Source organism: Choristoneura fumiferana, chromosome 26 (assembly GCF_025370935.1).
Source record: "Choristoneura fumiferana chromosome 26, NRCan_CFum_1, whole genome shotgun sequence".
NCBI lineage: Eukaryota > Metazoa > Arthropoda > Insecta > Lepidoptera > Tortricidae > Choristoneura > Choristoneura fumiferana.
The window spans coordinates 9,258,708-9,281,729 of record NC_133497.1 but is presented as its reverse complement, the minus strand read 5'-3'; the positions used below and the strand labels follow the sequence as shown (position 1 = coordinate 9,281,729).

Genomic DNA, 23,022 nt, shown 5'->3' with positions numbered 1-23,022 from the left:
TTTATCATCAGCTATAAAGCAGAATTTCGAGGGCCCCCTGAGCTTGAGGGCCCCGGGCACTGCCCCGCCTAGCCCCTTGGTAGCTGCGCCACTGGGTACTAGACGTCAATACATCGCGTCCACAAGCATCGCGCGAACGCGCGTAAATCGCGTGCACTACGCCAGACTCTCGACTCGCGCTTGTATGAATTCGCGCGAAACGATTCGCGACGAATTCGCCCCTTCTGGACAAGGTCTACGCCAGCAGCTGGGCTACTACGAAACTCGAAACTCGAAGTTCGTGTCGTGCGGTCCCTCTGACACTTATACTATTTAATACGAGAGGGACGGTACGATACGAACTTCGAGTTTCGAGTTTCGTAGTAGCCCTGGTGCTATTATACAGCATTGATTTTCGGGCCTTACCTTGTCCCATCTCGAGCAGCTCGACGGAGCGCGCCGTGATGGGGGTCTTGATGTCGGCGAGGGGGGACCCGCGGTGCGGCACCGAGTAGAACATGAAGCCCGAGCTTTTGCTCCACAACCGCGCGCGTGCGCGCAGCCTCTGCTCCTCTGCAACACAAGAGATAACTTCAAACTTCTTCAAAGAAAGAAAAAGAAGCGGTGCAGCACTGTATCTGGCTAGGCGCGGAGTTAGATAGCGAAGTAGCTGGATAAGGTAATAATAAGTAAGGGATAAGCAATAGAGATGGGCCGAATGTGGTTTGAACCGAATACGAACTTCGGCGAAAAATAAAAGATTCGGCCGAACTTCGGTTTAATGACCTGCCTCTAGTAAATTTTAAATACGATTTCATAGATAAGAAGAAGAGATTGTTAAATTCTAAATCATTGTTGAAAACACCCTTTAGTAGTTTAAAAATACAATGTTTCTTATTTTTATTCAACTGGATGACAAACGAGCAAGTGGGTCTCCTGATGATAAGAGATCACCACCGCCCATAGACACCTGCAACACCAGGGGGATTGCAGATGCGCTGCCAACCCAGAGGCCTAAGATGGGATACCTCAAGTGCCAGTAATTTCACCAGCTGTCTTACTCTCCACGCCGAAACACAACAGTGCAAGCACTGCTGTTTCACGGCAGGATTAGCGAGCAAGATGGTGGTAGCAATCCGGGCGGACCTCGCACAAGGTCCTACCACCTGCATCTTAATGTTCAGTTTGGGAATTTTTTTAAAGTTAAATTTACAAATTGTAATCAAGATGTTTATTAAAAGAATAGTCCTAAGTTTATTTATGATTGGTTTTTTGGAGTCTTTTTGTATTTTTATTTCAACTCCAAATTTGTTACTTTTACGGGTATCCCGTGAAACCATATCGAAAATACAAACTGAGACATGCAGAAACACCAGAAAAAGAGACCAGCGCTGGGAATCGAACCCAGGTCCTCAGCATACATATCTCATATTTCCTATGCATACATATCTCAGGTTGCTTATTTCTTCTTTCGTGTCTAGATTCCTGTCCAGCGGTGGTGTAGCGGGGGGTTATAGCACGCAGCACGGATTGCTGAGGACCTGGGTTCGATTCCCAGCGCTGGTCTCTTTTTCTGGTTTTTCTGTGCATCCATGTCTCAGTTTGTATTTTCGCTAAGTTTATTTAATTTTTGTTGCATATTTTACTGATATGACAGACATGATTGCTATTAATTTCACTCGAAATACACAAGTAGGTAGGTTATTTTTTTCTAGTGCTGATAATGATCGGCATTTATGCCGAAATTTGGCTAAACCGAATGTAAAACCAGCAGGCAGTTTGCAGGTGGTAGGAGTAGGACCTTGTGCAAGGTCCGCCTGGATTACTACCACCATCTTGCTCGCTAATCCTGCCGTGAAGCAGCAGTGCTTGCATTGTTGTGTTTCGGTGTGGAGAGTAAAACAGCCGGTGAAATTACTGGCAATTAGGTTTAAAGACTTTATTACTCATAAAGAACAATGTTCACTTACAATGAGCTTAAAATTAGACAAATAATAGCTTTAGTAAGTTTAGTAACTTGAGGTATACATCCCATCTTAGGCCTCTAGGTGGGCAACGCGTCTGCAATAACCCCTGTTGTTGCAGATGTTTGTGGGCGGTGGTGATCTCTTACCATCAGGAGACCCACTTGCTGGTTTGCCATCCAGTCGAATAAAAAAAAAACTAATTTCGGCCTATCCTAATAAGTAAGGGGAAAAAGGTGATTTTTTTCGACAAAATACGATGGCAAAGCATTATTCATTAAGTACCTACATCCTTACATAACTGCGCTGCTCTAATCAGATTAACAAAAAAGTAAAACCGTCTCCAAAAAAATTTAAAAATAAAAAAAAACCGACTAACTACAAACTTGAAAATATTTTTTTAGGTAAGTACCAGGACTTCGAGCTAGTAGGTACTGTGGGGACTGTAACTTGGTAAGAGCTTAGGTAATGGGGATCTACGCGCGTGACTTTAAACTCAGATCAAATAAACAAGGTTATTCTTCAATTATTTAGATTTATTGTAGAGCTTATAACTACGTTACATAGATAGTTCCAGCCGCTCAGGCTGTCGGGAGCAATCTGTGCTCCGGCATGTAGGTATACCGCTGTCCATCGTTTTAAATTCAAGTTCTAGAAACATACAATTTAAAAATACTACCATTATACATAATAAAGTCAATCTAGCCTGCCAGGTGGTCAGTTACCACCTGCCAGCGGTATACAGCCTAGTCCCTACGTACCTACCTAGTAATATATTTTCAAGAGTCAGTTCAATTTTTTATTTTTTTATTTTTTGGAGTAGGTTTTCCTTTTTTTTGTTAAAAATTTTCTTTATTTCTCACTTTTTAGTGATTTGTAGCCAAAGTACATCTCACAACGATTCCATTAAGCCCAAACACGGCTTAGTTACGTTGTTTTATAACAGAGTTCCGTTGCCTACCTTCCGGCTTCAGCATCAGATCAGTTCGAAAGAATCATTAACTTAAAGCTTCTTCTTAGTCGCTTATCTAGGTTTAGTAATCATGATCGTTTATAGACGCGCGAGCTTTACTTAGCTTTGACGAGTTCCATTGGCCATCTACGTCTTCTTCATCAGATCCAGTTTACCAAGTAGTTACTTTATGAATGTAAATGCTTGTCTTAGTGCTAAAAATGCCAAAATCGCCATAGGTGTCCCTATAAATCTTGAGGTTTGCCCTCGATTTCCCTAGGATCCCATCATCAGATCTTGACTTGGTGACAATGGAACCAGAAGAGTACTCTTTCGAATAAAAAAAGAATTTTCAAAATCGGTCCACAATTGACTGAGTAATCGTTGAACATACATAAAAAAAAAACATTGGAACATAGAACCTCCTCCTTTTTGAAGTCAGTTAAAAAAGAGCTACGCGCGCGAAGCTGCGGGTAAAAGCTAGTTTAATATAACCATAATAGTATTAGGTACTTAACTGGCAAAATTATGAGAAGTAACCGACCGCTTTGAATGTCAGTTATGTTTATTAAAGGCTTGTTCCCATAAGTATGGTCGCATTTACTTACCGCGGCCTTGCCCTCGGTCTGCCTCGGTTAAACATCGTGGCTATAAAATAAATACACCACAGAGGTGCACTTCCATAGAAACGTGGCTAAATAAATTATATAACGGAACTACTTGATTAGAAGAAGACAATAAACGCGTGAGTTAACGCATTCACTGCCACCGACGCATATATGCGTTTTCGGAACTACGCCCAGTGCCGCTGTCATAACTATTCATACATTTTGAACGCACACGGCACCTGTAGGACGCCTAGACTAGAAAGCCAATCATCTTACTTTTTGCGCATATAATAAGAAGAATGCGCCACAAGAAACTTGGCAGGAAGTCGTTTGTTCAAAATAAAATATATAAAAACAATTATCTCAATTATGAAAGCTAGCAAAATAACGAATTAAATAATATAGATTAAACATAAAAATACATGTTGAGGAGTTCCGTTCCACGGAGACGATCTTGGCCGGACTTCAGATTCACTAACACATAAGTATTGGCGAATATTGTCATTGGACTAACATTAAGTATCTATAGCAAATTTCAACTCATTTCTAATACCAGGAAGTGGTCGAAAAATTATTGGTAAATTTTGTCAAAACAACGTGCGTATACAAGAAAAAAAAACATGCAAGTTAAGAAAATTGCTCTTGGTTCATAATTGGAGTTCGTAAATTACCTTCATCAATTGAAGACACCAAACTGATGCTGTCACCGCTCGCGTCGTCACTTGCGTCCGAGTCACTATCTCCAACCGAATTTGCAAAACTATTATCAAAAACATTACAATTCTGGCAACTTTCATTAAATTTCGCTTCATTATTATAGTCTACAAAATTATTTCTATTCTCTTCAACTCTGTTTTCTCTATCAACAGTTTCATCTATTTTATTGCCATCATTTTCATTTATAGTTTTGCTATTATTAATAGTATTACTGTCTACATCAATATTGTCAATAATTCGATTGGAACCATCTGTCTCATGATTAATTTCGTTGTCCTTGTCGTATTCATCACAGTTTTGCTTCATTTCGTTATTTAGTCCGTTGAGTTTCTTATAAGCTTCGTAAGCTGAAAAAAAGAAGTTTTATCATTGCATACTGTGTGCTACTACTACAAGACTTGTTTTCTTCTTTTTCTCCTTGGGGCAGTCGGTTAAAAAAGGTGCTTCCATACAAACTGCCGTAATCGAAAAACTTAGAGCGTACTTCCGGTTGTCTCAGATAAGTACTTGAAATTCGGTATGAATAAGAAAAGTCTAAAAAAAAGGCTGAAAAGAAAAGAAAGGAAAGAAAGGCTGGAGAGGCGTATGCCCAACGGTGGGCGAAAACGCGCTGAAGAAGAAGAAGAGAAGAAGAAAAGTCTAAGAAAAACAATTTTTTTCTAAAGAATGTCTTTCTATGTCAATATAAAAAATAAAACTAATCCTAGGTACATGTGTATAACCTTTACAAATATTTCAGAAGAATTTAGAAGAGGCGCTGCATTCTAACAATAGAGTTAAGTGAATCACTGTAGCCCAAAAACGGTAAGATAGCATATTATCCAGACTGTACCTTCGCAGTAGATCTGCTTTATGAACAGTCCGCCTTTAGAGTGGCCGACCCACACTATCGGTCTCTCTCCCACGCCGAGCGCGAGCAGCTGCTCGATCATCTGTTCTGCTCGCTCGTGCAGATGCAACCTGGAATCACAAATTAGCGTTTAAACAAACTTGGAGTGGAGTACACTTGCAGGTGCAGGTGGTGGTGGTGCAGTTTTGCAGGTGGTAGGACCTTGTGCAAGGTCCGCCCGGATTGCTACCACCATCTTGCTCGCTAATCCTGCCGTGAAGCAGCAGTGCTTGCATTGTTGTGTTTCGGCGTGGAGAGTAAGACAGCCGGTGAAATTACTGGCACGTGAGGTATCCCATCTTAGGCCTCTAGGTTGGCAACGCGTCTGCAATACCCCTGGTGTTGCAGATGTTTATGGGCGGTGGTGATCTCTTACCATCGGGAGACCCACTTGCTCGTTTGCCATCCAGTCGTATAAAAAAAAAACCCTCCTATGATCTATGGACTCCAGGATAGATTCTATGCTCTCGACCTCCTGATACTTACTTGGCGATACCAACTTTCTCCCTTATTTGATCGAAGTTTATTTCGAAGGAAAGATCGAGGGGAAGAGTGTGTAATATAAAAGAAGAAGAGTTCGACCTAGGCGCTGTTACTTCGACCCACAAAATTAGTTTGGAAAAAAGCATCTACGCATCCTTCGTATTTGCTTACCTCTTATTCTCCTTAATCCACAGGGGCCTCCACAGATGGGGATCACTTGTGTAATTTATAGAAATAACCCTTGCGTTAGGATAGTCCACTTTGATCCAATCCCTCGGCCAGCAAGACGAATAACACTGATCACAGATGCATCCACATCCGACCTCACACGGCTTAGCATCCGTGCGGCATGTACACCCAGCATCCTCGCTCCGCTTCGCATCCGCGCGGCATCTACATCCAAGATCCTCAAATTTGTCATCCTTCAAATTCTCTCTAGCGAAAAGATCCCTGACAAACTTCGCTTGAGTTTCATAGCTATCCATAACTTCAACTTCATCGTCGTTGTAAAACTTCTCTGTTATAAATACTTCGTTGTCTGTTATCCTTTTAATTTTGTAATATTCGTCTATGTTTGTAAATGATATTTCTTTGTCACTGAAATTCAGAATATTTTCATTTTCTTTCTTAATATTGTCTTTTAGATTTATACAGTCTATATCGTCTTGTTCAATGTTTACTGCTACTTTATCACTATATTCGATATTATCTTTGTTTTGTTCATTAATACTATAGTTTTGATCAGTTTGTTTGCAATCACAGCCTGGTATAGAGTTTGGTCTTCTGAGGGATATCGCGTTGGGTTCAATTTTGTATTTGGATCGCCACTCGCCCTGCCGCCAAGTGTTTTTGAGGGAACCTAGAAATAACAAGCAAATAATGATTAAAATATGTTCTCGACGTTAAATAATATATAGAACTATGAGAAATAAAATAACACAATAAATTTACCCTGTTGATAATTTTCTGTTGTCATACTCAAATAAACCGAATTTCCAGTAAAACTTTGCCACGACCATGACGCAACAGGCCCGTGGCATCGCGAATAACTCTCAGTGCAAAACTGAGGCCCTAACTGGACTTAGCAGATTTTCTGTGTGGAGGTCAGAAAGCAGTTTTTCGGGCATAAGATTTGCCACTTATTTTATGCTGATATTGCCGTTATTCCTTTATCAAACGGTAGAGAATGGCGTGCACTTTTTGACAAGTATGAAAAGTAATTTTCGCCCATAAGTGGACTTAGCAGGTTAACGAATTAGGCCGATGGCTTGTATTTATATCACAATAGCAAATTGTAGCAGCGAACATCGATGTTGTGTAGGTTGTTTGATAATGACCGGAAGCGACACATTCATAGATGAGAGTGTGTATAACACATTGTCACGGCATCGCAATCGCCACTGTTAAAATGTTCTTACTTTGCCGCGTATACTACCTATTATAGTTGCGCATTTTCACTATATAAATGATGAATTAGTTTTTATTTTCAGAATTAGGTAATTCTGGGCTATTCTTACTTACTCAGAATCACGAGCACTATTGATTTTGACGAAGAAAAAAATGTCTCCATTTTTTAACGAATCATATAAAAATGTATGAAAAAGGTCACAAAACTGTAAAAAAATTAGGGTGACTTCTTTTCTTCGTTCAAAGCATAAGTGAATGATTCTGATTAAAAAGAACACTAGGTACACAATTTTTCGGGTTAACTATCCTATATTATGTCCTTCCCGCGACTGAAACTGGCTCAACGGTTTAGACAAGGGGTAACAAACAATAGTAGATTACTGTCGTGGCATCGAAGTAGGCAATTGCTGGCTGAGTATGAGTATTAAACGGACGAGCTTGCGAGTCCGTTTAACTACTTAATAAAAAGCCAGTAATTGTTATTCCAGTCGAGACTAATATGAAGCTTTTCAAAAATGATGAAGGAAAAAACTAAATATGAATAAACTTTCCTCAAAATATATTATCTAATTTTATTCCAATAATGTTTATCCTCCTAACGACCAAGTCAAATTTTTGATTTATGAACATCAAACTTTGTCATTTATGATAGAGTTTAATTTAAAATTACAATAAGCCCTTTATAAAGGACTCTTAGCGTTAGGAGGTTGTGCTTTCCCGCCTTTTTTCATAAAAAAGCTACAGGTGTATTTTTCCACCGAAGATACCATAAAGTGTTTAAGACCCAATATAAAAAGACCGGAGTTCCGACAAAATAACTGATACCGGCCATTTGAGTTGGCTGTATACGACTTGTGTCAACATTTCTATGGACGTTTTAACTTTTTTAAAGTTTGCGTCTCGACAATAATGGGATTTATATGCGACATTATTGTCGAGCTAGCGCGCCAACAATCGCTGACCATAAACTACGCATTTCCCCTTCTGATATCTGAATAATGTCAACTTTTACGGACATTTTTGATAAAAGGAATTTCTTGATCGACTACAAAGACGCGTTCGCGTCACAATAACACGTGCAGTTGTGTAATGTGTATCATTAATTAGTCAAACATGGGTTCAGAGGCGGCCATTGTGCTCGAGCAATCAATTGTCTTCGTTCCTTGTTTACTCCATTCGTTGCACTTCTATGTATTTTCGAAGCTATTCATTCCAAGAAATTTGTTATAACAGGCATGATAAATATGCGTTTCAATTTCAAAGAACTACGGACTGTAGAGGGAAGGAGAAAGCTATTTTTTTATTAGCCATTTTCTATGTCCCACTGCTGGGCAAAGGCCTCTCCCTCGGATTTCCAACTTCCCCTGTCGGCAGCTAAGTTTTGCCAGTCGTTTCTGAATGCGTCCAAGTCGTCCCGCTCACGAAAAAAAAAGGGAAAAGTGTCCAAGGTTCATTCAGCACCCCTGATGTACCTTGGACATTCGAGGTTGTACCTTGGGCACGTGTTTTTTTGTCAAGAAAATATTTAATGTTTATTTTTTAATTTATTTTTTTAATTTTAATTTAAAGTTTTTACTATTAAATTTCATTGGCCAAGGTACAACGTATGTTTAGTGTCCTAGGTACAACGTAGCCAGTTTTTAGGTAAAAATGCGTCCAAAACGCACATCGATTTAGGTTTAGGCTGAAACAGCCCTATTATATTGAATTTTAATACGAAAAATTAAAACATTAAATAAATAAGCTTCATTTACTTAAAGTTCAAAAATGGTACTTTTGTAAAAGGATTTTTATTTTCATGATACATAACACAGCTCATTCAGCGGTTGCGTTTCGTTACTAACTTTACTTCGATACTTCCCGCCGACTGTTCAAATGACATAGCACATGATATTAAAATAACGCGGGAACATTTAAATTTAGACTGTCCGAGGTAAAACTATGGCCGAGGTACAACAGTTTCCCCTACATTGCGGCGCTCGATTGACCACCACAAACTCGTTGGCTTTGCGGCCTCGCAATGTACCGCAACTTGCACGATTCTTCTTTGCAGTTGGCAGTCTAAACTCGTTAAGATTGGTTTTTTGGAATCTTTTTGTATTTTTTATTTCAATTCCAAATTTTTACTTTTACGGTCATCCCGTAAAACCGAAATTGAAAAGAAAAATAAGACCATCACTGGGAATCGAACCCAGGTCCTCGGTAATCCGTACCGCGTGCTATACCGCTACACCACTGATGGTCAACGGTACCGACACGAATTTCCCTATGCACCTTATATCTCTTCTTGTGTTTTTTACTTAGTCACTTAAGCAGCGACGCTAGCGACATCTATGCCGTAAGCCCTCAAACTTTTTCGGCATTCCTTTGGAACTAACCGCTCACCCGGACAAGAGATATCGTTTCTAAGCAATCAAATTAAGATTGGTTTTTTGGAATCTTTTTGTACAATACAATACAATACAATAACTCTATACTCTCTTGTATTTTTTATTTCAATTCCAAATTTTTACTTTTACGGTCATCCCGTAAAACCGAAATTGAAAAAAAAAACAATCAGTTTCACCGTACCGTTGACCATCAGTGGTGTAGCGGTATAGCACGCGGTACGGATTACCGAGGACCTGGGTTCGATTCCCAGTGATGGTCTTATTTTTCTGTTTTTTCTGTGCATCTATATTTCAGTTTGTATTTTCAGTCTAAACTCGGCTTTAGGGTTGCTTACCGTATAGTCCGTGCACGAAGATGACATCAGCGTGGGTGAGGGCGGGCTGGTGCAGCACGGCGCATTCCACGCGCGGCTCGGGGTGCAGGTGGTCGCGCCCCGCCGCACGCGGGGGCGGCTTCGACGCTGCAGAAGCACCATTTAGTTTCGATATGCCGACTGCCGATCGTAAAATCCACCAGATCACGAAATTCCTAGGCATATCATGAAATGACGCCATTTCATGGTATGCCTAAAAGTTGAGGCATATCAGGATGTGCTTGAGAAACATACGGCAGATCGATTAGAGCACGCATTCGTCGATATTCCTAGCTTTATAGGGCACATCGTGAATCGAAAGTGAAATCGTGAAAGGAAAACTTAGGTACCATCAGCCAAATATGTGGTTTACCACCCTAAAGTTGTTGAAAGTAGATGTATGGGGTCCCTTAGTTACAAAAGTAAACACTAACTAAATCTAACTGTAATGTAATGATAGATGTAATGCGGAAATACATAAATACTGTGTTAAAAATAAAGTTGTATACTTGTGATCTATAGATATCTCGTAATACCTATTAATAAATATAAATCTGTTTCAAGAAAAGTATACTTCGTTGAGTTTCTTGCCGGATTCCTGAACAGAGGTTTTTCCGAAGTGGTAGATTTTTTTTTAACTCATAAGTGCTTGTTATAGCCTAATTTGAATAAAGATGTTTTGACTTTGACTTTGAAAATACCTAAATGATGCGACGATGTGATGGTGATGACGAGGTGAACCTACCCGTGATCTGCGGCAGTGGGTTCGCCAGCAGCCGGTACAGCATGGCCGTGGCCGTGCTCCACAGACACGACACGCACCATCGTCTGTAACAAGACAAGCCGCCATTTTATTTCATGAAGAAACCAACTAATACTATGAGTTAAATGGGTACTTAGTGTCTGTAGGTTGACGCAGTTATAAGTTCCTTGAGTGAGGTAAGGGTAGGTATAGGTACCGTGGTGTCGACATTGGTTTAATTGAGTCATTTCTTTTAGTTGTTTAAGTATTGTTTTCCTCACGGTGCTCACTGGTATAAATTGTACATAAGTATAAGTTCTCATTAAGTGAAATGTAACAATTTCTTTTGAGAAATAAACTTCTATAAACATAACTAATAATTTTCAACAGACTCCAAAAAAAGGAGAACTAGTATTATGTTTTTAATGACGTTAAATAATTGTATTTTCTTTTTTTTCTTTCAATAGTTATTTTTTTAAAGAAAATTTTACGATTTCCTTTTTACGGGCTCAACAAAATTACGTTTATTTGTAGAAATATTATAATTCTACTTGAATTTTTCACCTGATCTTAATAAAGTACGTCGTGTGTTTGTACGTGTGTGTGGGCAAACGGGGCGAGAGGCCAAAGAGTAGAGCAGATACTTATAGCTCGCATGTTAGGAGCCATTGAGTCAATTGATTCATTGAGGCAGAATCGGCCTGGGCCGTTTAGGTATATCTCTGAGCTACATATAGCCATCGTAAAGATAGCATCCTAGATTAGATGGGTATTGTGTTAGCATCCTGCCTGTTGAACAATCAGCAGCAGTAGGTGAGCAATTGTGGTGTTCAAAATTATCTAAACACTAAGAGCCTGGCCAAGCTAAGTGTGCAACTGAATAATTTGGCAACACTGTATTTTAACGTCAAATCACGTACATTTTTTTTATTCGACTGGATGGCAAACGAACAAGTGGGTCTCCTGAGGGTATGAGATCACCACCGCCCATAAACATCTGTAACACCAGGGGAATTGCAGATGCGTTGCCAACGTAGAGGCCTAAGATGGGATACCTCAATTGCCAGTAATTTCACCGGCTGTCTTACTCTCCACGCCGAAACACAACAGTGCAAACACTGCTGCTTCACGGCAAGATTAGCGAGCAAGATGGTAGTAGCAATCTGGGTGGACCTTGCACAAGGTCGTACCACGTGCGTAATATGCGTTACATTTGCAGTAATAGAATAGAATAGAATGAGGGCTATCGTTTTTTGTCTTACTAGATGGCGCCACTATTGCGTGAGGTTTAAGTGTGGCTTTCAAAGTCTGTTATTACGGGCGTAAAAATTTTTTTGATTAAAATCATATTTAATACATCTTAAAACCGTACCATAAAAATATCGAGCAACCACAGTCTTGCGTAGTCCCGTTTTGTTAGGAAAAAACGGGATGACAAAAGTTTCCGAAAGACAAAACTGTCTCAAAACACAGACATTCATTGCCCCTTATCGCATAATTGCCATAATTAATTTCAGGTAATGCAAAATATTCACAAAATTATTCTAATTATAAATAAACCCGCGTAGCTCACCCAAAAACTATGAGATTTGTCATTTCGGAAACCTCACGGTACACTAGCGCCTCTAGCGGCGAATTCATACGCGATAGCCCTCATTGAATTGATTTATTTAGTGTTAAAAAAGTTTGTACATGAAATCTTAATCTAAATATAACAGTAAGTAGTTATAATATAACTGTAGAGTTATATAGCTTGCCCAGGCTCTACGTATTACCTTAGCACTAGCACAGTGTAGGTATATATAAGCTAAGCTTTAGCTTATATATTATATACTGTGGCACTAGAGTCATGTGTAGATTATTTTGGGCACTGTACCGCCCATCCACTTCTTCTACTGATTGAAAAAAGACCTCTACACTCTACATACCTTTAAACGAGCCATTCTTGTATATATAATCAGAAACTTGGAAACGGCTCCAACGATTTCGATGAGGTATGTGGGGGTTTTCGGGGATGACAAAGCGATTAGCATGGTCTTATCTCTGGGTAAACGCTTATTATCGAGTTTCAGCCCGAGCAAAGCTCGGTCGCCCAGGTACTATTTCTTTGTTGTTTGTTTTATTTAAAAAATGGACTTTTTATATTCTTATTTTATTAAGATAATCATCAACAAATGTAATTCCGCATATGAATTTCGAAAAACTCAGAGGTGCGAGACGGGGTTCGAACCCACGACCCTCTGCTTGAGAGCCCTCTTGTTCTGAGAGGAGGCCTGTGCCCAGCTGTGGGACGTATATAGGCTGGGATGAAATCATTAACAACAGAGTTTGTCAAACAACTAACTAAGGCATAATTTCACCCGTGTGAGCGCTATGTAACTAGATCTTAATGACATCTAAAGAGTTCGAGGAGGCAGGTGCAATTACATGACATACATACATATCCATACATGGACGGAGCAGCCGCAAGCCACACGGCCAAGGTCATTGCGGAAACCTTACACGATGCACTACAAGTGCGCTATCAAACTGCATTAACACACAGCTACTCAACACCCACGCACAAAACTAGATTATTATCTTAAGTACCTACCATCAGCCAAATAAGTATATGGTCTACCACCCTAAAGTTGCTAAACGTTTGCATGTCACAAAACAATAACGCCAAAGATACCAATAGACGTGTCTGTCAACTTGAAAGTTCGACTTTAGCGACTTGATCTTGACGGAACTTGTTTATAAAATGATAGACGACTTATTTGGCTGATGGTACCTAAAATACACGGGTCACGTCACCCATGTTCCATGTATCATCTTCTTGACAAGTAACTATTGATTGGTTCGAAACATGTCAGGCATACCCCGACTACTAATTCTGGAGTGACCCGTGCGCGTGCGTCTTCCTACTTGAAAATTCCTTCGGGGATTTAGTAAAATCCCGGACTTTTAATCCAACTGCTGGATCCATCGACATCTATGTACCTACCTTACGGCACTAGACTGGCTGTTTGGAGCAAAACGCGCGGCGCATCAATCATCAGCATACATCGTTATCGCGGGAGCCAAAACAAATCAGTTAAATAATAGATAAAACAGAATGTCTATTTAGTAAAACGGATATAGGTATTCTGCCTACAAATTCTAACCATTTAAGAAGTTAAAATTGCGAGTTGAAATGTCGTTCCGCAGAAGATTGTGTTTGACGGAAACTAAAGTTGCACTTAGAGCAACATAATTTTGTATCGCGACCCTGTACTCGTAATTCGGGGTAATCCTTTAGCCATAACTCCGCAAATTAATCGCACGTTTTTTCCTTCGCGGCATTTTTAAAAGCGCTAGGTAATTTTATGTTGTGAACACAGTTATTTTGAACATGAAACTACCGTGAGACTCACTCATATTAAATATATTGACCCGGATAACTCACGTCTTAAATCGAGTTTAGCTCGACATGTTTCGGGCTAATCCGTAGCCCTTCGTCTTCGGAGCAACGCGACTCAGCGGCTGCTGCAACACGCGCAATGCGCGCCGCCGCTCACGCTACGGATTAGCCCGAAATATGTCGAGCTAAACTCGATTTCAGACGTGAGTTATCCGGGTCATTATATTTAACACAGTTATTATTACGAATAATTAATAAATGACAATTCAAATAGGAAAGTGACTGAAGAGTTTGCGTTGCGATTGCGTAGTTAATCTTTTTAAGTAAGTATGTACCTACTATCAATCAAGTCAAGTATGGTGGTCTGATGTTAGAAATAAAGCTAATCAATTTTGAACTCTCAGGCATAAAGTGTGGCTTGATTAAAGTGTCACTTCTGTTATTGCTTATTTGTCATATTCTTTCAGTACTGTCAAATCGTTTTTGCTCCCGCGATAACGATGTATGATCATCAATATTACTTTGACACAACTGCTGTCACGGACGTCAACAGACTAGTGAACTGTTCACAAAACCGCGCTGTGAACTGTTTTTGTGCGCCGTTTTCATGTAAGAAACATGTAGTCTAGTACATAGATGTCAAGCTGGATCTAGTTTACGCGTAGGTACCTCCGACAAGGTCGTTCACTGGTTCAGAAATACCATTTATAATAGTACTAGAGTGTACCCGCGGCTTCGCACGCGTACCTAAACTATTCGACCTTAACAATTGAATTCCGGGATTTTATAAAATTATCCTGGGAATTCCCAAAATTTATATCGTGCTCTTCATTAGGTTGTGTAAAGAACAACTGTCACAAATTTTATCCCTATCCCGTGGGAATATCGAGATGAGTAGCCTATGTGTTATTCCAGACGTCCAGCTACCTACATACCAAATTTCATGACTCTAAGCCCATCATCATCATTCATCCGGGCTAGACCTTATCCCATCTACTTGGGGTCGGCCTTCCTTGTCCGCAATTTCCACTTCGCACGGTCATGTGCCGTGCTCGCGTCTAGTTTTGCTTCTTTGAGGTCTTTCTCGACCGTCGTCAGCCAAGTGGAGGGTGGTCTTCCACGTCCTCGCTTCGTCACTGGCAAATTTAGGGCAAGCTTAACGATGTGGTCTTCCGGCCGTCTCTGAACGTGACCATACCATCTGAGGCGTTTCTCCTTGACCTTCTCTATTATTGGAGCAACCCTGAAACTGCCCCTCACGTACTCGTTCCGAACTTTATCCATCAGTGTAACACCCCCCGACCAGCGCAGCATCCGCATTTCTGCAGTGTGTAGTTTGTTGAGGTGTTGTTTGTTGGTCGCCCAACATTCCGTACCGTACAACACTGCAGGTCGTATGGCTGTTTTGTACATTTTGCCTTTGACGGTAATTGGCATTTTTTTGTCGCACATGACACCTGTGAGTTGTCGCCACTTCAGCCAGCCAGTCGTAGTTCTGTGCATGACGTCACTATCAATTTTGCCATCATTGCTGATTATTGAGCCTAGATATTTGAACTGAGTCACCGTAGGCACTGGTGTTGTTCCGATGGACACACTTAAGCTGTCAGGGTCCGTAGTGTCATCAAATACACAGGACATGTGCTCGGTCTTTTTCCTACTTATTCTCAGGCCATTACTTTCGAGTGCTAGGATCCAAGAGTTGAAGTTCTGCTGCAGGTCTTCTATCTCGTCTGAGACTAGGACAACATCATCTGCGTACAGAATGTTCCACGGCAAGGGTTTTTGGCAACGTTTTGTCAGATGGTCCATTGTGGTGTTAAATAATAGTGGACTGAGAGTGGAACCTTGGTGTACTCCAACCCGAAGCACAAACCTCTCACCCAACCCCGCTGGACTCTTCACTTGGGTAGTTACAGTTTCGTACATGTCCCGAATAAGGGTTACATAACCCTCAGGCCCAGCGGTTATTATTTCGAGATTTTATCCGTATCCCGTGGGAACATCGAGATAAAAAGTAGCCTATGTGTTATTCCAGACGCCCAGAATTTCATCCAAATCCGTCTAGCCGTTTTAGCGTGAAGGAGGAACAACACACACACACATACTTTCGCATTTATAATATTTAATAGTCAACACCACAACCGAGACTCACGCAGTAATGATACCTTGACGTTTGGGTTTGATTTCCAATGCTGGTCTCTTTTTCTAGTTTTTCTGTGCATCCATGTCTCAGTTTGTATTTACAATATTGGGATGATTGTTAGTTTTTTCTTAAGCCTAGCAACACCGTCGATAAAGTCAAACAGGTATAAAATGATGTATGAAAGTATCGCCCCTGTCAGTCAAACAGGTTCTGCGTTTGCGCAACGCGAGCGTCATTCGGATCGACCTAAAAACTGAGTACCTACCATGCCGTAGGAACTGAGTCAAGAGGGCGTTCACTGAATAAAAACAACATTAGAAACGTCATAGTTTGAATTTAAAGATTTACTGAATAATGTTTTGCCAGTGTATTTAGTAAATCACAAAAATCATTTATTTGCATAAAAACATGGTACTTACATATTTTGTGGTAAGAAAGAAAGAGTTTCACATGTTTTTGTCACTATGTGACGTACAAATTCTAGTTTAAAATTAAGGATATGTTTTAATCTTAATAACATTTAATTAATCTAATTACTTAAGTTACACTGCAAGTAGATACAATTTTATTATTATGTTCTAGATAAATAGTTAACTACGTATAAATTATATTGTGTATACAAATATCTGCCCCGACGCGGGAATCGAACCAGGGACTTCAAGCTTCGTAGTCAGGTTTTCTAACCACTAGGCCATCTGGTCGTCTATTTATGGTGTACTCCCAAAAAATTTCGCTTTCCTAGTAGGGTCAGCATCAAAAGTAGCTGCATACTTTTGGACTTTATCGTTTTACAACAACGTACTTAATACTAAACGAATTTGAGAAATGTGTTAAAACGACAGAGTAAAAAAGTGATCCCCTACCTTTGATGCTGACTGTACCTTAAACACTTTTTTTAATTAGGTGCTTATGACAATTATTTGTGTACTACTTCACAACCGCATGTGCAATGCATCTCGGCCTATGCGACACATTTGTTTTCATGCAGGAACCCGCACGCCGTCACTACCGTATAAATAAACATACAAACAATACAACACCATGACTCTTTATTATTAACCCCATTACTACCTGATCATAGATTTGTGGAACTCAGAATCCTGAAAGTTACATAAAATTTGCTGTTTAAATGGGTTATTATTTCGAGAGGTTCAATTGTGTTCAGACTCAAATTTTCAGTTATAAAATAAGAAATATATCGTTTATTGTTTTTAAGTTGCTTAGGATATTACCACTGAAACTTGTGGTAAATACATTTTATTCTATTTTATCTTTTTTTCCACAATAACTTAAATTTTCTGCACAAAAGTCAGTTACGCGGTCAGGTTCGGATTATCCCTGATTACTTTGTAGTATTGTAAAAAATACAAGGTATAGAAAAACTTGCTGTTTAAAACATGGATTGAATGTTCATAATATGATATACCATGCATGCAAACATAAAAAAATTAGGACATTGATAAGACTATTTTTTTCTACATTTCCCGTTGTTCCAAAATACACCATCATTTTCGTAGCCACACTTATTAAGTATATTTTAAACAAAAAAAAGAGGTCAAACCTCCTGTAAATCCTTTTTTAACTATAAGCAACTTTGGAAATAAGACTGCGTCAATATAACGTATGATGTTTATCGCAAGTCATAATTATTTATCTATAATTAATGTAATAAAGGTTCAGTTAGATTTGCGTCAAAGATCGAGCGTCATTTTCGTTACGGTTGCGACTTGGTAAGTATTGGGTAAATAAATATAATGTTTTACTGGTGCTGTGTCATTTGCAGTTAAGTTATTCAATATTGATTTCATTTGCTTCAAACCTATAGGATATTTACTGCAGAGCCGCGAAAGTAAGAGCTTTTCAATTTCGTGGTCATCATTTTCGTGGTCCTATGGGCCACGAAACTGATTAAAGACCACGAAAAAGATGATTTTCCCTACAAGTAGAAAAAATACAGAACACTTTTTATAGAATTTTCTGCTTTTTACAGTGTAATCGTTTATGCCGTTATTGATTTAATTGATTTAAACGAAGAATGGTTGACCGTCAACAACATTTGCTCCAGGTGTGGTTATAGGAATTATGACCAGTGCGTCGCCAATTTTGTTAACTGGCGAGAGGTTCAAGAATTATTTTGCCCTGAATGTACGTGTGAAATGTATATATCTAAATATTAAAAGAAAACTTCGTCATTTAGAGGAGCATTTTGTTGTGTTGTTTCGTTGTAACATAATTTCGTTCTGGTTTACCGTAGACCTGCACGGGGGGAAGATATTGAAAACTGTTTTGGTTTGTGAGTTGAAGTTATTAATCTTACTTTAATTAAGTAATTTCTAGATAGTATTTAAAAGGTTACAAAAATGACAATTTGAAGTCGTCATTTTCGTGGTCAAGTTTTAATTTTTTTTTATATAGATATCGATTGTCTATTTCTGTTGATACCTGATTAATTAAATAATGCTTATTCGTTTTCTCATTATGATCGGATTTTCATTCAAATAGTACAATTATAAGATTTTAAATAAACAAAATGTTCTTTTTCGTGGTCTCGATGCTCATTTTCGTTACCGTTAAAATTGGATTTTTGCTTTTTTTAACCAAAATAAACTTTATCGATCTCTTATAATATAAAGCATCTTATCGGTACATATCCTTATGTTCAAAATAAAACAGACCACATCAAAATGTGTGTTTTTATTTCTGTAACATTTATCTTACACCTCAAATAATTACCCAAATAAGCTCGCGAGATTTCTGTAAAAACCGGTTCGTCAAACAAGTTCCGCTAATTACCCTCACTAGTATACATTTTTGCAAACTACCCGAACTTAGTCATTTTTTTGTTAAGTTGAATGCACCCCCAACAGATGTCGCTGTCTTTTGAATGAACTAACTTAACGATACTGCAACTTAAAATTATCCAGAGTATTACAATCCTATTGATTCGTCAGTATTATTAAGTAATGTAATTATTTATTAATACACCGCTTAGGTTTACTTTAAGTAAGACTTAATTTAAACCCTCAAGGCTTAGCCTAAACCTAATTTTTGAAGCTGATGTTGTTCGAGCAGCATCGGCAATTAATCACAAAAATATAACTGGGTCAGTCAAATTTTAGTGTAGTTTGTTGCCATGACAACGTCTCCTGAGTTACTTATTAAAAGTATAATTTTATGGTGTACCGTAAACTGCTTCATCTTTGCCCTCTAGCCCCAACATTGCCTGATTCGGTTTAGAGTCGATAACTTATCACCCTTTAGGTTTTTAAATTTTTGTCTCCCCGTAATAATAATTCCCGTGTAGATAAAAGTTTAAAACCAATAAGAGTCCTAAGTTATCGACTCTAAATCAACTCAGGCAATGTTGGGGCCAGAGGGCAAAGTTGAAGCAGTTTACGGTACAAACCCACTAAAAGTAAGGAGTTGTGATAGTTTCAAGGCAAAAGGCCCTTATTGCTCATCTCCTGTGCATACACTACAAACATTTTTATAAGAAAGTGTATTACTGATGTCTAATCTTTTATATACCAACCGAGAAATTGAAATTATAAATTTAATGTTTTATTAATAAGTCAAATACTTAATTTATTTTAATTTATATTATCAAATCAATTATTATCTAGTATTTAATTATCAAATGAAATTGTGAAATTGTAAATTTATTTCAAAATTGTATCGTTTAATTGTATTAAGGAATAAAAGATGCTTATTATTATTATTATTATTACTGATGTCTCCTGAATTACGCGACAGAATAACATAGGTACCCTAAAAACTTGATTGACCTTATAGTTCAATCTTGACTTAAATACGTCCTACGGCTGGGCGCGAGTAACCTCTCAGAATGGCTTGCGCTGTAGTTGACGTAGAAGGACTGTAGTAATCGGTGAAAGTACATAAAAAATACCTACAGTCGAACATAGAACCTCCTTTTGAATTTGGTTAAAAAGATTAAAGATTTTCTATTTGTATACAGATGGCATTTGAGAGAAGTCAGGTGGAAAGTGTTCAATATTAATTTGAATTCGAACCTTTATTGTCTGTGAGCAAGGACTGTAGCCAAAGCAAAGCTTTGGCGCTACATGTTTTGTGAACTACCCTCACTTAGTTCACTACTAATTTAGTGGAGAGCGGTTGCAAACAGATGTCACTCTATTACTTGAAAAAAAATCCGAAAAACACAGAAGTGCGAGCCCGGTGAATCTACGGTTTTCTACGTGAGAAATCATAAGTCAAACCACTAAGCTACCACGACTATAGGTAGTGACACCAGAGTTGAGGTCACGCACACAAGAACATGTCGTGTAATGACAGCAGGATTTTACATTCACTCATTCATTTCATTCATTCTCCTTTTGTGCAATCAGTTTTTATTTCTATAGCTGTGTGTATAATCATTCACTTCAACTCTCGTGGCACCTGAGACCTGACTGACCTAGTTCTAAAGTAAATAAAGCGCGTTACGGCTACTAGGCAACAGATACACCTACTTAAATACTTATTAAGATAAGAAATATTTTTTATTTGCAGACATATGAGATAAGAGAAGTCAGATGTCATCATTGTCAATCATTAATAAGTATTATCTGAAAACAAACATTAAAAAACTCTACTGTCTGAGCAACGATTGCACAACGGCCAAAGCGCAACTAAGCGCTGCAAGTTTTGTGAACTACCCTCACTTAGTTCATTCTAATTTAGTTTGGAGCAGTTGCCAACAGATGTCGCTGTCTCCTGAAAAAACTAACTATCGTTGTTGCGACTTCAAATGATTGAGCTTGTAATAATCTTCTTTTTCTTTACTGTTTAATGAATAATAAAATTATTCTTTGAACTTAATTAATAAATAATATTATTTATTAATAATGGCAGGTCTTACTTTAAGTCAAACTTAATTTGAGTCCTGAAGGCATAGCCTTAACCAATTTTTGTAACCGATGTCGCTCGAACGACCTCGGCACTAAATTTTGCAAATTAATATTATAAATGTGAAAGTTTGTGAGTGAGTATGTTTGTTATTTCTTCACGCTGAAACGGCTGGACCGATTTTGATGAAATTTGACAAAAAGTTAGTTTATAACCTGGATTAAAACATAGGATACTTTTTATCTCGATGTTCCCACGGGATAGAGATAAAATCTCGAACTAATAACCGCTGGGCTTAGTCATGAAATTTGACCATGATTATTTTAATGTAACGTCAATGAAAACAACGATTTAATTTTCGGGAATTCCCACGGGAATTTTTAAAAAATCCCGGTATTTCAATTCAGCTGCAGGACCTAATGATTTACGTGTGCGAAGCCGCGGGTAATCACTAGTAATATTATAAATGTGAAAGTTTGTGTGTTTGGCTGGACGTATTTGAATGAAATTTGGTATTAAGATAGCTGGACGTCTAGATTTTTTTTTATTTGACTGGATTGATTTGTTAGATCCAAATATTATCCCTGACTAAATACAAATAAACATTAACACAGTTTGCCCCTTTTTAGCATTGAAAAAATATGACTAAAATGGATATTTTTTTACTTTTTCTTTCGTGTTGCGCTAAATACATAAATAACTTAATTTTAAATATTTAATTACAGGTAATTATGTTTTTTTCCACAAAACGTACATACCATACAAAATAAAAAATACAAAACGAAATATAGATTGTTAGTTCCCCATATAAATTTGTGAACTACCCTCACTAGGAAATTACGAACAACCAGCGCACCGTTTTAAACAGTAAAAATTCGCCAACAGATGTCACTAACCTTCTCTCCAAAGAAGCTAACGTTCTTTTAAACCAAGACTACGAGATGAGACGTATTTTTTAAATTGCACGGTCTACCTGTGATTATACAGAAGTAGTATGTAGATCATAAGTAGACTACTTTTAACAATTTTTTAGGTTGAATTCGAAAGAGATGACCGTTGTAAATAACTTTGTTTAAAGTTATTAACAGTTATCTCCGTTGACTTCAACTTAAAAAATTAAAAAAAATGTGAAAAACAAATTAGGTACTATCCATTGGATCTGTATCTGAGTTCCCCGAAAATTATGTCCGATGTTAGGTACAGTCAACGTCATAAATAAGTGATCATTTCTGTACCTAGTCGCTTTCAGTCGCTACACAATTTCGTATGGCTTTTCAAACATGACGTTAAAGTGACAAGGTACAAATTGATCACTTATTTATGACGTTGACTGTACCACTAGCTTTACGGCGAAGGAAACCATCGTGAGAAAAATAACGATATCCAAATTAGAGTTTCGTACAGTGGCGTAGCTGCCAGAGGGCTAGACGGGGCAGTGCCCGGGGCCCCCAAGCTCAGGGGGTCCGTCGTACTCTGACTTAACTGACACATTCAGAATATTCGGAATACGGAACAAAGCATTATATAGTTCAGTTGGGGCCCTTTTTTGCTGCAGGGCCTTTGGTTACCCAGCTAACCACTGGTTTCGTATATATATTTTTTATTTTATTTTATTTATTTATTTGGGGCATCAACAGAAATACAGTACATTATAATAGGATTTAGGTACTAAACAGAAAGACAACAAATATTGTTAGTGAGTGAGACCACAAGACTATGATCTCTAGTATGATGTTTGTGTGTGTGTGTGTGTGTGTGTGTGTCAGTGCGGTCTGTTTTAGGTACTCCAACCAAAGTCGATTTATCTATTTATAATAAAAAAAGCTTACTATTTTTCCGTTAGGAATTTTCGAATACGATTTTTTAGTGTTGCCTTGCTACCGTCAAAGAGGTCAATATTGTGGAAACGTTTATTGTAATCCCTAAGGCCACGGATAAGAGGTGCATTCTGGGCGTACCTCGTGTGAACCAGGGGAACACTGAACAGGAATATACATATTTTACTCTCACTTGTATTAGTAGATTGAATCCAGCCTACTTGGATTAGTATTTGCACTAGCTTTTGGCCGCGACTTCGCCTGCGAAAAACTCGTTTATCACTATCCCGCGGGAACTTTGCAATATTCCGGGATAAAAACTATTCT

At 38.4% G+C, this 23,022-nt stretch overlaps 2 protein-coding genes across 2 annotated transcripts in view; both read right to left on the bottom strand.

Moving 5' to 3' along the window:
* The window catches only part of LOC141442734 (uncharacterized), a 61,247-nt gene that overhangs the window by 7,304 nt on the left and 30,921 nt on the right, over positions 1–23,022 (bottom strand). Inside the window, exons 3-8 of the mRNA XM_074107819.1 lie at positions 10,488–10,570; positions 9,725–9,883; positions 5,764–6,451; positions 5,053–5,180; positions 4,175–4,567; positions 406–552 (exon numbers count right to left, since the gene is read on the bottom strand). Of these exons, the coding sequence (XP_073963920.1) occupies positions 406–552; positions 4,175–4,567; positions 5,053–5,180; positions 5,764–6,451; positions 9,725–9,883; positions 10,488–10,570 (1,598 nt within the window). The remainder of the gene's footprint in view (positions 1–405; positions 553–4,174; positions 4,568–5,052; positions 5,181–5,763; positions 6,452–9,724; positions 9,884–10,487; positions 10,571–23,022) is intronic.
* Positions 14,855–15,186, bottom strand: LOC141442975 (uncharacterized). Its single transcript, XM_074108190.1, has one exon. It carries the CDS (start codon positions 15,184–15,186, stop codon positions 14,860–14,862), a length of 327 nt encoding a protein of 108 aa, XP_073964291.1. The 3' UTR covers positions 14,855–14,859.